Raw genomic sequence first — 16,190 nt, forward strand, 5'->3', positions numbered from 1 at the left:
AAATTCAGTATTGAAACACTGAAAGTATGTGATCACTTGTTTCTTTAAAATTTATAAACCAAAACTTTTTTGTTATGAGGAAAATCAATATTTATATTGCCCATTTGACTATAGGTGGGCTGTATGGTTGTCTAGTGGGAACTCTTTTGGAATAAGAAATTCCTCTCAACTGTTGCTTTGTGGAAGACAAATAACCAAATGCAGTGGCTCAAAAAAATTAATAAGAAAATGGTTAAGAGGAGAAAAGTCTTTATATGTAATGTTTGGATCTTATGCTAAACTAAGCCTATCCACTCTGCATCTGCAAGCAACCTTGCAGGAGTTAAGCACTGTCCTTGCAAAGTGTACAAATGCACAGGTAGTCTGTTTTCCCCCTGCTAATCCCTAGAGTATAGCTAAACAGGGCTAACTGTCTGTATAAAAGTGGGAAGAAAATTCTGCAATGAAGTGCAATTTAAAGGTCACGAGAGGACAGTGAAGTGTGTATGAGAAACTGAGACTAAAGATGCAGGTAAGGATCTCAGCATAGTGAGAGGACAAGGGAAGGAGTACTGGGTGAGGAGGGAGGTGAGGAGAGAGGAAGTGGGAGGGAAGAGGAAAAATACAAGCAAAATAATGGAGAATGCAGAGATGATGGGGAGGGAGTAAACAAAATTGACAGACAAACTGAAGGTAGGAGAGGTGAAAGGTTTCTGCCTGTGAGTCTGGAAAACTGAGTCTTGTTAGTATAAACCGTGTTGGGCATGATAAAAACCAGGATGACAAGTGTGCCACTGCTGCAATCCAGATGTTGCGATCTAAATCAATTGCCCTGCAGAGAGCAACATTATTGCTTATCCAGAAGAATCACCAGTCATAAACCTAAAACAGAGACCGCAAGTCTGGCAGAATTTTTTGTTTTGTTTTTGCTTAAGGGAAAATGTTTAGATCCTGGGAAGTGTCACTGTACAGGGCTAATGGAAAAGGGTATGGTGCACAGCTAAGATGATCAAGAGATGCAAAGCAGTCTTAGTAGGTGTCTGTTGCGTTAGTGTAAAGTGATTATTTAATACTGCTGTAAATGTATTTGTCATGTCATTGATGATGTTAGGGCATCTAGAGCCAAGGCTGAACATCTCTTTATATTTTAAAATCTAAATAAATGAATGTTACCAATGCGTATTTGTTTGGGGGGCGGGGGAGAGGGAGGTTGTTGTTGTTTCCATTGTATGCTGAGTGATGGCATGGCTAAATGAATCCATCAGGGGGAGCTATTGGTTTTGAAAATGAAGTTGTTATTGAGATGATACTCAGCAATGATTGGGGAAGAAGTACAGAAAGTTTATGATGGTTTCAGCAATCTATCAGTCATATAAAAGATTCATAACAATGTCTGAATTCAGTGCAAGTTTTGGTTATTTTTGTAGCTGAAAACGTGCCTATGTAATGTGAAAACCCATCATGACTGGGTACCTGGGATGGGCCACACTGAGAATGCCACGGTTAGGGCAGACCCCAAGAAATGGGGCAGACAATCCTCCAAATGCTGGTGATTTATTCTATAATTATATTTCTGTATCACCACACTGGTTGACAAGAAGTCAAACACAGTCCCCTTTAGGCATTCCAGCCCTTGGTTTCCATCCATACAAATTGGTCTAATAGAATGAGTGGGTACTACTGAAAACACATTTCACCATATATGAGGTTCTTCTATTCCCAAGGGATCAGACACTTATCAATATGTATCTCGGGTCTTAACTGAAAACCACACTGTCAGCCAATCCTTAGTAAACTAACAAAAGACTTGTTGTTAAAAGAAAAGAAGAGTTAAAATGGTTAATAGATCGTATACATATAAATGATTGCCAAGTGCTTATGTCAGATTTGAGTAGAGATGGAATAGTCTGCTAACTTGTAAAAAGCCTCTCTGGAATCCCCCAAATAGATTGGGAGTCATTAGTCCTTGTTCAAAGCTTCCTTGATAGAAATCCAGTTTGGAGAAATGAAGCAGGAAATTAAGACAGAATGGAGATGTTCCAACTGCAATTTATATCCTCTATCATGTGCATGGAAATCCACTATCCCAAATAAAGCCCAATGCCCCTTTTGTATGGAAAGTTACTGGCCCAAGATAGAGTCCAGGGTCACATGGCAAACCATGCAAGGACATGTGATATGCTCATCAGCTTCTTGCTGTCTGAGGCACCTGCAGGAAGACCTACAGGGTGGGATGAGTTTCTTCCACGGCCCATTGTGAGCACTGAGTGTCCTTAATGGGCCATCAACACCAGTGATGCAAGTAGATTTTTAACTCTTACCGGTATGGCATCTTCCCTCCCTCACAAAAAATGTTCTATGACTAGAGCCCTGCATGGATACAAATTTATATCCATGGATAGAAACGGGTACCCGTGGAACTGCAGGGCTCTTCTGGGAACTGCAGTGGCACAAGGAGCAGGACATGGTGCCACAGCTCCCAGAAGCCAGTGTTCCACACCAGCAGCTCCTCTGGCACAGTTGTACTGCCCCCAGCCAGGAGACGCAGCTGTGTGGAGGGGCTGGGGGGCAGTACAGCTGTGCCAGAGTAGCTGCCGGTGCAGGATGATGGATCCTGGGACCGGTGGCCCCACGTTCTGCTCCTTTTGCCACTGTGGTTCCTGGGAGAGCCCTGTGGTTCTGTGGATACTGATTTTTTATTCATGGATATCCACATCTTCGGGTATAAATTTGTATCCATGCAGGGCTCTACAATTCATTTTTTAAAATGTCTTTCCAGTACAGCATACCAGCAATAAATGTTTTGATGGTATGGCGTATCTGACCATACTGGCTTGCTTGCACCACTGATCAACACATAGCTGGCTAGCCCTGAACTAAATTCATCTAGAGGGGGTTACACCCAGGAATACATCACATGTTTAAGATACAAGTACCTAGCCAACATTCATAACTTCAGATACAAAGATTATACATGCATATAAACAGGATTATCATACATAACAGATTGTAACTTTTCCACTGATATTTTACATACTTTGTACAAGATTTAATGCAACTTTGTACAACTGGTGAGTTTATTAGTGTAACTAGTCAGTTGTATACAGCATCACACCCATCTCTTCAGGTAATCAGCAGATAATGGTCCTCTCCTTAGGGCGTAGATTCAAAAGGCTTGATTTATACTAATGTTTGAATCTTAACACTTTTTGTCCCAAAAGTCCATTCTTGTTTTGCACATTCTTCAATATAGTCCTTTTGATCATCCAGAACTTGCATCACATCTTCCTCCTAGAGAGGTTACGTATACACCCAGACCACAATAATACATAAACTTTAACACAATGAACCCCAAAAGATACTAAAAGGTAATTCAATAGGATTTTTTTCAAGGATAATGAAGGAAATTGCCATATCTGTCACACTGGCAATAGAAAAACCAGGGAGAGGGAAAGATAATATCTTTTATTGGACCAATCTGTTGGTGAGAGAGACAAGCTTTCAAGCTGCCCAGATCTCTTCCTCAGGTCTGGGAACTTTACTTAGAGTGTCACCACTAAACACAGGATAGAACAGATAGTTTAGTGTAAGTAGGTAGCACATATTCCATGCGGCTACTTCACCTTGAGTGATCCATTAGAATATGTAGTAATTACTTATGCTAAACTATCTCTTCCATCTGGTATTTAGCTGTGACACTCTTAAGTACACTTCCCAGACCTGAGGAAGAGCTCTGGATAGCTCAAAAACTTGTATCTCTCACCAACAGAAGTTGGTCCAATAAAAGATATTACCTCACCCTCCTTGTCTCTCTAATATACTGGAACCAACATGGCTACAACAACACTGTGTCTGGGAACAATAGAGTATTCTAAAAAAGGTTTTAAATCCTGGTTTTGGGCTTTTCTGATGATTGATTGGTTCACTATATTTTTAATTTTGCATAAAACTTCTCTCCTTCCATCAATTTCATTTTTGCATACTTAATTTTGAATAACTGCATTCATTTGCAAAGAAATCATTTAACTAGTGTCAATTATAAATATACTTCCTCACTGTTTAGATCTCAGCTCTTTAGTTTTAGATAATATATGTTAAGGACTTGAGCTATGTTGTCTCTTTTAACTGCTTTGTTGGAGTTTCGTGGGGTGGTTAAATGTTTCCATAAACTGTTGCAGTGGTGTTAGGGATGGGGAAGAAGAAGAGGTGGGCAACTGTGGAAGGATAGTAGGTTTAAAGACGGGAAGGGGAGTGGTGCTGGTCCTAGTTTGGTCAAGACTCTAGTGAAGGCAAAAAAACCTCTTAGGTGGCATCATCCCCTTCAGGCAGTTCAAATTCTCTGGCACCACTTCCTGTCCAGTAAAACACATAGTCATTTCCTTGCTGGGCTTGAGCTGCCAATTGTTTTCAGGGGGGACAGGCAAGGCTCCTATACCTGCCAGTGTACTCTGGATACCAAGTCCCCAGGTCAAGTGATCACAACATAGATCAAACTTGAATTACTGCTAATTATGGTGTCCATAGGTGTAAGTGCAGTGAAAGGGATTCATGCTCTTTAAGGGAAAAAGGTCTGAAATGCAGTGGTATAAGATGCTCTGGCACTGACTTTAAAAAGCCAGTTAATATTATAGGACTGGCTCCCAAACTTTTTTCCCCAAGGAACTCTTTGGCATCTCATGTGTCCTGTTCCCTTTTCATTTCTGGTACTACCGGAACGCCCCCTCCAGTATGACCCGGCATGCATAGTGCATCAGAGGTCACACTTTGCAGAGGACACCATTTTGAGAACAAAATGGCATCTTCCACGTGGCAAAAGAGCCAGAACGCTGTTCCAGTGTGTGCTGGTTCTGGCTCCAGGGACCGACCCAGCAGAGCCCACGGCAGACCTGCAGAAGTCTGGGGATCCCACTTTGGGAATCACAGTATTATAGCAATGATTAGGAGGGGTCTGAACATAGCCACATGATAGTGGGAGTAGATCGTGAGAAATTGCCGCACTAAAATACAGTTATTATGGGAATTAGTGTGGACTGTGTGAAGAGGCTAAGAGAGGCTGTAGATCCAGTATTCAGGATGAAACTCACTAACCTGATACATCTTTCCAGACATGTACTGCTTGGAGCCTGAACTACACAACAAATATGTTTTTTGATAATCAAATATAATAGGACCAATATTGAAGTACACCTTCAGTATGCATTTAGCCATGGTATATATAAGCCATTCCCTTAAATCTTCTCCTAAGTTTTCCATATTTAGTGATTATAGCATTTGAGAAACATAATTTTTCCATAAAATTGTTCATTGTTTAACATTCAGCAGTACAAATGAGAGAATACTTCTATGTAGTTTTCCTGTTGTAAGAAGTGTCTTTAAGGAATTCCACATTACAGTCTCTGGCAATTCAATTTAATCCCTCTATGGCTAGAATTAGGTGTTGGAGTTAGGAGTTTGGCTGGGACATGAGTGTCATTTTATTATCAATGTTACACAAGTTTTGGTTGTGTGGAATATGCAGTCTCTCTCTCTCTCTTTCTTTCTTTCAGGTCCGAAGCCTGTTGTATTTCTGCAGCATGGTTTACTTACAGATGGCAGCACCTGGCTCACCAATATGGCTAAAAACAGCTTGGGCTTCATTCTGGCAGATGCAGGCTATGATGTTTGGATAGGAAATAGCAGAGGGAACACCTGGTCTAAACGACATGTAACCCTTTCAGTGCACCAAGAGAAATTCTGGGCTTTCAGGTAGACTATAATTTGGAAAAACAACAATGTGACCAATTTATTTTGTTTTATAAAGTGGTAGTGTGAAAGCTTTCACTAATTCAGTGAGAAACTAATAAAGAATTAGGCTAAAACACTAAATGTGTCCAGTAATTTTGAATGCCCAATTTGACAATTACACCTGGATTACTTCAGAGGTATTGAACACATCCAGTTCCATTCAAATCAGTTGCAGTTGTAGGTGGTAAGCGCCTCAGAAAATCAGGCACTCGATATATCAGACTGCACCCCCAGAATTAGTGGACAAATTTAAATATGTAGGTGTTGTTATTGTCTCTTTCTCTGTATCATGCTTGGAGTTCTTTAGGAATTACTAAATTTATTATGTGTACAGGATAAATTAAGTGAAATCAAATGCCTTTTAACCATAATATGAATTTACTAAAGGACAAAAAAGTTCAAAAGCCTTGCTACAGTATCTGACAATCATTGTCAGAAATTGCCATTAGAGAATCTGTTTAAACATAGTTGCAACTAACATGGATATGAGAGAGATGTATCTCAAACTATATATATATATATATATATATATATATATATATATATATTTATTTTTTAATACACAGTTTGGAACAGTGAATCATTCTGACTGATATAGTGGAAAAGGATTTAAACATGATTCCCTACCTCAGTTTCTGGCCCAGTGTGGATGGAGCCATAAACGTTCGAGGCACTTTGGGGAAACAATATGGAGAGGCTGGCAGTGTATGTGCTATGCCTATTCTATGGTTCAAAGACATTTTGTGTTTAAAAGTATATACCTAATTCTATTACACTTAAAGATGGTACTTTTTCCTTTGTAGCTTTGATGAAATGGCTAAATATGACCTTCCAGCATTGATTGATTTTATTGTGAGGAAAACTGGACAAGAGCAGGTATATTATGTTGGCCATTCACAAGGCACCACTATAGGTAAGTTAAGGGGAATACTGTGTATCCTTAGTTACAGAAATAACTGTCCATTATAAGCTAGATCCTTTGCTACACACTCACCTCCCATGAACACATGCACTCTGTTTCCAATTCCCTTTGTTTCTGCTGCAAACACCACAGACAGCCAGAAGATAATTTTTAGGACAATGTCATATCCTGGTAGCTCTGTCATCTGAAAGTCATGTTCTGTTCTTTTCAGACTTGCACATAATCATTCCATAACCCAGATGCAACTGGAGTGTGTAGTTAAGGTGCACACCATAAAGTACAGATTTTTATCTTGGGCCTGCCCACTTTAGGAAGAAAGTGTATTGCTATAACATGGAGTTAACAACATGTTTCAACTAGCGCATTATAAAATCCTAACAGAGAGCAGGAACATTGTATTTGAACACTTGTGGTTCACCTTGGGTCAACTAACTTTTTAGAACACCATTGCCCTGTTTTTGCTAGGGTTTAGAATTGCATAATAACCACCATATAGAAAAATAAACCATTTTATACTAGGGTGGACTCAGAGAAATTCAGTTAACAATTCTTTTTACGTATGAACCACAGTAGGAGCCTGCTCAGCATTACAATGGTTATTCGGGTTGTGCAGTGCTAACAAGAGTAATAAATACTTACTTCATTTGCTCCCATAAGTAAATCTTAGGGCATGGCTACACTTACATTTTTGCAGCGCTGGTAGTTACAGCTGTGGTCGTACAGCTGTGTAGGGCCAGCGCTGCAGTGTGGCCACATTTGCAGCATTTGCAGCGCTGTTGGGAGTGGTGCATTGTGGGCAGCTATCCCAGCATTCAAGTGGCTGCAACGTGCTTTTCAAAAGAGGGGGGTGGGGTGGAGTGTGACAGGGAGCTTGCGGGAGACAGAGAGAGTGGATTTTTGGAGCAGACACTGTGTGACAGCTCCCTGCCTTGCAAATTCTGGCCATTTCCCCCACCCCTCTCTCAATCACTCTTAAATGTAAAAAGGCTTCAGACCAGATAAGCAGCTTCTCTGACGGACTCCCTCCCCTCCCCTCCCCCGCCGTGCTGTTTGTCTCCTCAAGCAAACAGCTGTGAACATTCCAAAGCCTCGGCTCGCTCGCTCGCTGCAGCAAAGAGCAGCTGTGTTTGTTTTTTAGATAAGTAGCTCCGGGGAGTACCTTCCGGTTTGTTGTATACAGGAATTGTGGGATACCTCCTAATACCCTGGAGGCCAATAACAGTGCTGGTGAGTGTCCACACCTGATGAGCAGCGCTGCATGAGCAGCACTGAATTCGCTACACCCGTAGCGGACCAGGTGTACAGCCAGCGCTGCAGGAAGGGAGTTGCAGTGCTGGCTGAGCTCTGTAAGTGTGGACACCTGGTAAGTTGCAGCGCTGTAACCCCCTCACCAGCGCTGCAACTTGCAAGTGTAGCCAAGCCCTTAGCCTGGCAATACAGAGGAAGGACATCTCAGTAGGAGGTGCCATTCTGACAGTTGTTTTTCTGGCTATAATCACACTTTATGGGAAATCTGATGTGCACACTCAGGATTTTACTTTCAAATAGTCAAAACCTTGTTTTAACACAGCATTTCATTAAGCAAAGGCACTAAATTACATTCAAGCTGAATTCAGCTGAAAGAAAGTTTCAGACTGCAAGTGTCATCATCTCATCCTCAAACTTCAGTGGGAACTTCCTAGTACTCGAGTCTTTTGAAAATTGCAACCTAGCACAGCACTTCAAGGTGTGGGCCACAAATGCAGCTAGAGAATGTTTACATTATAAACAGCCTCTGTTTTGAATTGACCCTTTGAAAATTCTCAACACTTCTGTTCTCTTTGCAGTTTGTAAAATAGTTTTTACAAAAACTAAATGTTGTGCCTGAACTCCACAATAGTAACGTGTACATTTATTCCTTCATTTTCAGCTTTCATAGCATTTTCAACCATGCCCCAGCTGGCTCAGAGAATCAAAATGTACTTTGCCTTAGCTCCTGTAGCCACAGTGAAATATGCCAAATCCCCATTGACAAAGCTTGCATTACTTCCCAATTCAGTTATCAAGGTATGCAATTCCTTCACACAGAATATCTATTGACCAAAGCTAGTGGGACCTCTTGGTGGGGATTCTTAGATGAGTTGAGACACTGTAGAATATCCAGTGATGAGTAGTGTGCAATCTGCACCACTGTTAAAGCTAGTGACATACATTGGTCCGTAATCTGTGTTTGTGGTGCCAAAATTTACCCTTAAAGTATGTTCTAGCAGAATTAGAAAACTGATTAGAGTCATGGGCAGACTTCAGTTTCATGGGAGAGTGGAAAAAATCTTGGATTATACAGAGAGTGCATGAATTAAAGGGAAACACAAGAGGTGTATAAAATAGTAAATGGTGTAGAAGTGGTAACAAAGCATTGCCACTCTACTTTACCCTTTTTCTTAATACAAAAGGAAAGGGTAGCATTCTGTAAAACTGAAGGGCAACAAATCTAAAACTCTAAAAGGAAGAAGCTAGCAGGGTTCAAAGGTGGGTTAGATATTTTTATGGGTAATTAGGATATTCAGCTGTACTATGTAGGATACCAAATAAGGATATCAACCTTATTGCTTCAGGGTACAAACTAATGATGAACTGCCATGAGTTTGGAAGTTACTTCCCCCAACTGGCATGAATTTGCATTATGAGGATTTTAGTATCTTCCTCTGAAGCATGTGTTACTGCAGAGAGCAGTAACTGGACCACTAGCCTGATCTGGCATGGTAATGCCAATAACTTTTTTGCCAAGAGACTAAGCAATAGTTTAGTAGGCCCTGAAGGTTGCAAATACCAAAGAAAGAGAGGAATTATTTAGGACTATCAAAAGAGTAAAACTAGGAAGAATTAAGGATTAGAAAATAGTAATCGAGATCTAAAGGAAGAATTCTTAACAGTGAGATTTTTGGAATAGGGAGTTGACTTCCAAATGGTGGAACCGTCCTCATCTGTATTATTTAAATATACATTGAACATAGAATGTCCCCTATATTACATCTGAGTTCTAGCATTAATAGAGGGAAGGGAGGGGAAGGGTCAGGAAGGGAAGAATATCTGTAATTGTAATAAATATAAATCTTTGTAATTTTACAGATTTTATTTGGGAATAAAGATTTCTTACCCCACAATTACTTTGGTGAGGTGGCTGCTGCTGAATTTTGTAGCCATGAGATATTATCAGAGATTTGTGGTAATGTCCTGTTTGTGCTGTGTGGATTTAATGAGAAGAACTTAAATATGGTATGTATAAATCTACAGCCGTTCCTCAGGGGTTTTTTTGTTTTGTTTTTGTTTTTGGTTGAAAGACTGATTTATCCTTGAAATTGTCTTCATTGATTTGTGATAAATAAATAAATGGAGCTACTTTCTGAATGAAACTTCTTGTGAAATTTAAATGTTTCTTTTCAGAGCCGAGTTCATGTGTATACAGCACATGCCCCAGCGGGAACATCTGTACAAAATATGATTCATTGGAAACAGGTAGAATTTCTGAAACATAAAGTATCCTTCAATTATAATGTAACAATTATATCTGGTATTTTGAAAATTGATTTATGGCCAGTCTCCCATACTATTATGTCAGGAAGTGTTGTCATTCAGAATAAATTATCAATCCAGATGGCATTACCTCATCGAAAAAATTAATTCTTCCTTAATGGCCTAGCATAGTATATTTTGCAAAACAGACCCTTGGCAGGGTCATGAAAATACCATAAATGCATAGAAATCTTATAGGTCAGCACTACTATTAAGGCCATTTCTACATTTATCAGAGATTGACACTGCTGTGATCAATGCAGCGGGGGTCAATTTAGCAGGTCTGTTGAAGACCCGCTAAATCAACAGCAAAGCACTCTCTGGGTGACTCGGTACTCCACCGGAACGAGAAGAGTACGGTAGGTCAATGGGAGAGTGTCTCCCGTCGACTCAGCGTGGCGTAGACACTGCAGTAAGTCAGCCTAAGCTATGTTGACTCCAGTTACGTTATTCACGTAGCTGGAGTAGCGTAATTTAGGTCGACTTACCGTGGTAGTGTAGACAAAACCTTAAGTTTTTTTTTTCCTTGAGGTAAGATGTTAATTATCTTGCAGATTGATATTGATTGCCATCCGCACCAGAATACATGGGAATGCAGGAAACAAAGTATCTATTTTTTTTCTGTCATGCTATTTAAATTATAGATAGCTATAGCAGAGTAAACATTGTGTAACCATATATTTTTAATACTTTTCACTTGTGGCCATATATCTGTTTAGAAGCACCAGACTTGCTCTGCTACATCCATTCCAGTTGCCTTGGGGTATATATGACAACCCAGTTTTCCTTCAACTGCTGTCTGCCTGTATTTCACTCCCTCAGGTTTTTAAGGCAGAGGGAATTATTAGCCTCTACATGTGAAAAATCTGCAAATGTATGAAGTAATGACCTATCCTTTCCTCACAATGATCACAATTATGTTTACTAATATATATATAAATTTGATTTTAATCTTTAATCTCTAGGCAATTGAAACTGGTAAACTTAAAGCTTATGACTGGGGAATCCTGTTCAACCGTTTGCACTATAATCAGGTAAACCTCTCCAAATGGGGAAATATTTGTGTTTTTTTTTTTCTTATTTTTTTTAAAAAAAGGGGGGGCGGAAAGGGGAAAGAGATAACAAAGGTTAGGAACCAAATTAAAAAATTATTTCAAAATAGAATCAGTTAGTTGATCTTTTCTTCCAGTTGGAATGTCTAACCTTGTGTATTAAAATGTATGTTTCTGTTCTGCTGCTGTTTCTTTAAAGAAATTAGGAAAACTTAGTTCCAAAAATGATGCAGTGAATTTTCCGGTTGAAAATTCAAATGCGAACTGTCAGGAAATGCAAAATTTCTGATTCACAACTCTCTTGTCCTCAGTGCTATACTTTCCAGAACTACAATAAATCATTATGAAGTTGTTCTTTGTTTTAAATAATCCTCTAGTGACATGAAACTCTTTTTTTTTTCTTTTATAAAACCCCTTTTTTAAAGGATACTCCTCCCTTATACAATGTGAAGCACATGCCAGTCCCAACTGCAATGTGGAGTGCTGGAAATGACTTGCTTGCTGACCCTAGGGATGTTGCCCTTTTGCGTCAACAAGTCACTAATCTGGTTTACCACAAGGCGATTCCTGACTGGAACCATCTGGATTTCATCTGGGGCCTCGATGCACCTAAGCGGATGTATAATGAAATCCTCGACTTGATGAGGAAAAACCTATGAAAATAATGATCCGTGAAAATAATGTGGCTGTAGGATCAAGGCTTTGATTAATTTCTGTTTATATCTGTTTTTCTTGAGCTTTTTTAATGAACTACAAAACTATTTGCACATAATGGTCTATATTCACTATATTTACTTTAATAAGATTTTCTTTAATGATCTTGAATATTAGGTCAGCGACACATACATATCCAAAAAAGTCATTGAATTAGCAAAGTATATTTTTAAAGCATCACACACAAGTTTTAAGTCTTCTGTTTTCTAAAGTATGTGTCATAAATTAAATACATCATGGATAGGAGAGTAGATCTGCTTCCAAGATGATTTTCTTAGCTGGTGTCTGGATGACCTTTTTCTATAAGGTGAATTGAATGCAAGGGTGACAACTGATACATGTGTCTAGACTAGACACGCAATCACAATGCCCAAATTCAGAAAAGCACCCAAGCTGTTTCTTACTTTTAAATGTGTAATTCCTTTGATGTCACTGGAACTACACTGATTTTAATGCAGCTGTGGATCTGGGCCAGACTTTATTTCTTGGTCCCAGTCACCTACCTAGGGTCAGGGTCAATACTCCTGTCACATCACCAAAAGTCATTCTGCACTAATCCCAGTGATTATCAATACAGACCGTGAAGAGATCCAATAGGCATGTCTTTTTATTGTCCCCTTGAAAAAGAAGGTAGTGGAAAAAGGCTATGATAAGGAGATTGTCCATCCCAAGCAAAAAAAAAAAAAAAAAAAAGCAGAAGTGCCGCCCCAAGCACATACTTGGAACGCTGGTGTCTAGAGCTGGCCCTGGTATGAGCTGATGTGTGCCATTAACTAAAAATAAATCTCTATAATTGTAATCTATCGTCTCTATTTACATAGTTTTTGAATTCAATAAAAGTAAAGTTCTTTAAATGTTCTGATTCTGAAGTGTATTCTTTTGTTTCATAATTAGAGGATCAGAAAGGAAGAATCTGTTAGAACAATCTTGAATGATAAAGCTAATGTGATGGTTACAAGATTCTAATATCTAATGCTCAATTCAGTGAGAAAAGACACACTATTAACATGTAGACGATATTAACATTGAATCTATATTAGTTTTTTGTCAAAAACTTAATTCAAAGACATGTTTCTTTTACTTTATCACAACACCCAAAACAGACTGCAGAATCAAAAGGAGAATCCTGCTCATTATTGTTTAAACTGTGAACTTCTTGAGACTCTGCATTCTGGTTCTCATTAGTCAAAAACTTTTTAGATAACTTCTTCAGTAGTTTTAAAGATATAAGTGTCTTAAATCATGCTTATGTAACCCTTCTGCCCCTCTGAGTTGGCAGCAACAAGGGCTGGGTTCAGTATCCAGGGGTTCTGTTTCAGTAACACAATGGATAACCGGCTCGAGCCCCCACTCAGTGACCTGGGACACTTACATACCACACCCCCCTGGGCGCCTCTAGGAGGCAATACTTCCCCTCTGCTGATCGGCAAGCACGGAGTCTGAGTGGTAACAAAATCTTTTTAATAAAGGAAGGAATCAATGTGGCATCCATTGGAAGAAACACCACAAACAGGTATACACAAACACAATAAAACAAAACCCACCTCCAAGTACATTTGGCAATGTCCTTTTCCCTTAGGGTCTTAAGTCCAATCACCCCAAAGATCCAACAACACCAAAGTCTCTGGTCAATGCCACCCCAGAATTCAAGAGTTATTCTGTAGTGTTTTACCCCCCACAGCCTGGGTGGAAATGGGGGGGAAGTCCACACAGGGTTTAAGGGGCACCTTACGTGGGCCAGGGCCAACTGCTCCGCCTCTCCCATGAAGTTCTGCTGCAGCCTTCACCAACAACCTGCTCACCACACCAGCCCTGTGCTGCTCCTCCGCCGCCCTTGCAAACCGCTTCATCTGCTCAGTGTTCTCATGGGCTGCTCCAACACACTGCCAACTGCTCTGCTCATGCCAGCGCTTAACAATAGGTCTTCAGACTCACCTCACTAGTTAACTCAGCACTCAATGATCTCAGTTAGATCTTTCAGTGATTTCAGATCTAGTAGGGGAGCCCTGGTGCTGGGTGCACTATTTAGGTCGAACATGAATTCAGCTCAGCAGTCTTAGTGGATCCTAATAGAATCAAAATTAGCTCTACTCTTTAACAGTGGAGAGAGGAAGATGTGCAATTGGTGTTCCAGGCCCTCAAAAGGGGCCCATACCATCAGGTACACCACACCAATCCCAACCTCCTCTCCATTCATAGGGTTTTGGAACACATGTCCGCATGGTTAGCAAGTACACCAACTGAGGGTTGAGTCATTTCTGACACAAAGCGTCCACAGCTCCCATTCACACAATCAGGGTGACAAACTTTTTTTCTTTTCCTTCTGCCCCAATACAAAGAATGGGGATTCCAGAGCATTAAAATCACCCTCCAAGCTGCTGTGGGGTTATGCTAAGTGGGGGGTGGATGCCAATGCATTCCTAAATTCTTCCACACGCTCTATTACAATTCACCACCACAGATTGAGGGTAGCGCTCATACCTGACTCTGCTTACACTTATTAAAACCAAGAGACTTGCTAATTGAACAAACTGTCGCCTTTTAAAGCAATCAGCCCATTTGGTACATGTTATAGGGGCCTGAGAGCATTTCTCTCCTCCTATTGCCATGTACATACTGTGATAGACCAAGGCCAGTTGGAACGCAGAGTTCAGTCGAAGGGAGCATATACTGGCCACTGGATAACAGTTTTTCTGTTCCCTGAGTCGACCAGACAGGGCCTGCCCAGGCTAATGAGAACACCTGACTCAATAACCTGCCTAAGAGTCAGGTGAGGCTGTTAAGCAGCTGACTCTAATTAAGACCCTCTGATGGCAGGGCGGCTCTAGGTTTTATGCATGCCCCAGGCAAAATAAAATTTTGCTGCCCCCACTCCCCAGCCCTAGGCACCCCACCACGCACCTCCCTGCTGCCTCAGTCCTGGGCTCTCCCTGCCACCTGCATCCCCTGTTGCCCAGCTCTGGGCCTCCCCATTCCCGCACCCCTACTGCCGCAGCCTCTGGGGCTCTCCCACCCGCACCTGCACCCCCTGGCACTCCTAGGCCTGCTCACACACCCCATGCTGCAGCCAGCTCTGGGCATCCCTCCCTCCCTCACCCTCCTTCTGCCCCAGCCCTAGGTACTGGTGATTTGCTCCGAGGCGGGTCGATCAGCAAGATTTTGGATGTGCACAGGAACACAGACAGGGATTGGTTTTTTTGCCCAATATGTTACGAACTGCAGTAAAGTGGAACAATTTCCAGGCATTGGTGTGCATTGGAGGACATCTGGATGCATATTATAAGACGTCCTCCTTAAATGAGATAAAGTCAAGGTGCCTTTATTATTCTTTTGTCCACTCGTTTGTTTTCTAATGGGTAATTTGCCAATGCAATATCACTTTGTCTTTCCTTTTAAACACTAAAAAAAAAAACATGGTGTGAAAATAGCAATCCAGTCCTAAAAACCACTGGGAAGCAGTGTTCTGTGCTCTTTTATCCTACTTTTTCTATCAGCAAATTACAGTGGATCAGTATATCGTTGATTTGAGAGACAATGAAGTAACAGCTGCCCAAAGCACAGAGAAATCCTGTGGCCACTTATAGACTAACAGACGCTCTTTGCGAGCATGGCTTCGTGGGTGAATTACCCACTCGTCAGATGATGTAGTGGAAATTCGCAGGAGCAGTATATATATGCTACGGCACATACGCCAAGCTTAAAATTATATGAGGTCGTTTGTTCAGTGCGTGGGCGATGACGGGCCACTGGTTCATAGCAGTACTGAGTATGAAAACACCTAACAGAGGTAGTAACTGAGTTCTGTAGCTTGGGCAAGCCATTCACGTCTTTGTTCACTATCCTGAGCTGATGGTTGTCAACATTGCAGAATGAACTGAAGCTCAGCAGTTTTCCTTTGAAGTCTGCGTCCTGAAGTTTTTCTTTTGGCTCGCAGGAGTGTCCACCTTTTAAGGTCTGCTATAGTTGGCTAAGGAGGTTGAAGTGTGTTCTCTCAGGTTTTGTATATTGTGCCATTCCTAATATCTGATTTGTGTCCCTTTATCCTTTTCTTGTTAGAGACCTGTCCAGTTTGGCCGATGTACATAGCAGAGGGCCATTGCTGGCATATTGATGCGTATATTACATTTGGTGGACGTGCAGGTGAATGAACCGGTGATGGTGTGGCTGGTCTGGTTAGGTCCTGTGAT

General features: G+C 40.9%; 1 protein-coding gene and 1 long non-coding RNA gene across 4 annotated transcripts in view; one reads left to right on the forward strand and one right to left on the reverse strand.

The window, feature by feature from the left end:
- The window catches only part of LOC116818990 (lysosomal acid lipase/cholesteryl ester hydrolase-like), a 32,286-nt gene extending 19,590 nt beyond the window's left edge, over positions 1–12,696 (forward strand). Inside the window, exons 1-8 of one of the 3 annotated variants that reach the window (XM_075072685.1) lie at positions 931–1,015; positions 5,526–5,724; positions 6,567–6,676; positions 8,595–8,731; positions 9,794–9,940; positions 10,109–10,180; positions 11,203–11,271; positions 11,715–12,659. In XM_075072685.1, the coding sequence (XP_074928786.1) occupies positions 985–1,015; positions 5,526–5,724; positions 6,567–6,676; positions 8,595–8,731; positions 9,794–9,940; positions 10,109–10,180; positions 11,203–11,271; positions 11,715–11,948 (999 nt within the window). In that variant the 5' untranslated portion in view covers positions 931–984 and the 3' untranslated portion in view covers positions 11,949–12,659. Of the gene's footprint in view, positions 1–930; positions 1,016–5,525; positions 5,725–6,566; positions 6,677–8,594; positions 8,732–9,793; positions 9,941–10,108; positions 10,181–11,202; positions 11,272–11,714 lie in introns of those variants that run through there. The other 2 variants (XM_032770302.2, XM_075072684.1) reach the window with 2 other exon arrangements.
- Positions 1–16,190, reverse strand: part of LOC142047814 (uncharacterized) — a 498,924-nt gene that overhangs the window by 355,108 nt on the left and 127,626 nt on the right. The gene's annotated exons all lie outside the window — the stretch shown is intronic.

Source organism: Chelonoidis abingdonii, chromosome 15, assembly GCF_003597395.2.
Source record: "Chelonoidis abingdonii isolate Lonesome George chromosome 15, CheloAbing_2.0, whole genome shotgun sequence".
Taxonomy (NCBI): Eukaryota; Metazoa; Chordata; order Testudines; family Testudinidae; genus Chelonoidis; species Chelonoidis abingdonii.